The 867-nt window shown below is 46.5% G+C and overlaps 1 protein-coding gene across 3 annotated transcripts in view; it reads right to left on the bottom strand.

The window, feature by feature from the left end:
• Positions 1-492, bottom strand: part of snx4 (sorting nexin 4) — a 20,925-nt gene extending 20,433 nt beyond the window's left edge. For all 3 annotated transcript variants that reach the window (XM_080785725.1, XM_080785727.1, XM_080785726.1), the window contains exon 1: positions 376-492. In XM_080785725.1, the coding sequence (XP_080641851.1) occupies positions 376-462 (87 nt within the window). In that variant the 5' untranslated portion in view covers positions 463-492. The remainder of the gene's footprint in view (positions 1-375) is intronic.
• Between the last annotated feature and the right edge of the window lie 375 nt (positions 493-867).

Below are 867 nucleotides of genomic sequence, written 5' to 3'. Positions count from 1 at the left end.
GAACGTTGGGCTCTTGCAGCGCCAGGACATATTATGTACAATAATGCTGACGAGCAAGGAAGTATAATTTGCATTCAGCTGTTATAACGTTTACAAATAAGTATTAACCAAGTACTACGGTTAACAAATGTCACTGTAGATAACGTTGTGCGTTTGATCGTGTAGGGTTTAAAGTTTAAAGTTAAAATGATGTAGAAAAGTTTCAATCGGGTTTGGAGGCTATAGCTATGGTTTCGAGTCTGACTGACTGTAACGTTAGCTCCGTTAGCCAGTTAGCTGGGCCTGGCTTAGCTTGTGGAAGTTTGGTGTCACCAAAAGCAGGTTTAAAACATCTGCCCTCGAAGTTTACAGACGAAAATAACAAAACCGCTATACCGTGTTTATGATGTTGTTCTCTGATTCCGTTGTGATGTCAGTGTTGCCGATCACGGCCACTTCTGCACTTCCAGAGTCTGTCATCATCTTTTTACCTTCTGTGTTGTTGTCAGCTGGCACTCCTGACTGCACGTCTACGCATGCGCAGTGCGCACTCATCCTCGAACGAACCAACCATACTTCGTGGTACGACGGTGTCGACCAGGTGTTGTAGTGCTTCTGTGGTAACAAGACAACTCACCCTTTTTCCTCCGCCAACTGAGTTGTCCTGACATCTCACCCCGAAAATCCGGACAACTCACCAGACATCTCACCCCCGTGAGATATGTCTTCACTTTCGGGGTGAGTTGTCTCTGGGTGAGAGTTGAGTGTTTGGCTGTTTGCTCAAAGAGTGCACAGGGTATGGGCACATCTAAGATTCCATGCGCGGCCAAAGGAAGCTGACTCCCGGGGTCTCTTCCGGCTTTTTAGAGAGCTGGTGGATGGAAATGA

Source organism: Protomyctophum bolini (assembly GCF_963924005.1).
Source record: "Protomyctophum bolini genome assembly, chromosome: 16".
NCBI classification, from domain to species: Eukaryota; Metazoa; Chordata; class Actinopteri; order Myctophiformes; family Myctophidae; genus Protomyctophum; species Protomyctophum bolini.
The sequence above is the reverse complement of the archived record's forward strand: the minus strand, read 5'-3'. Positions and strand labels throughout refer to the sequence as shown.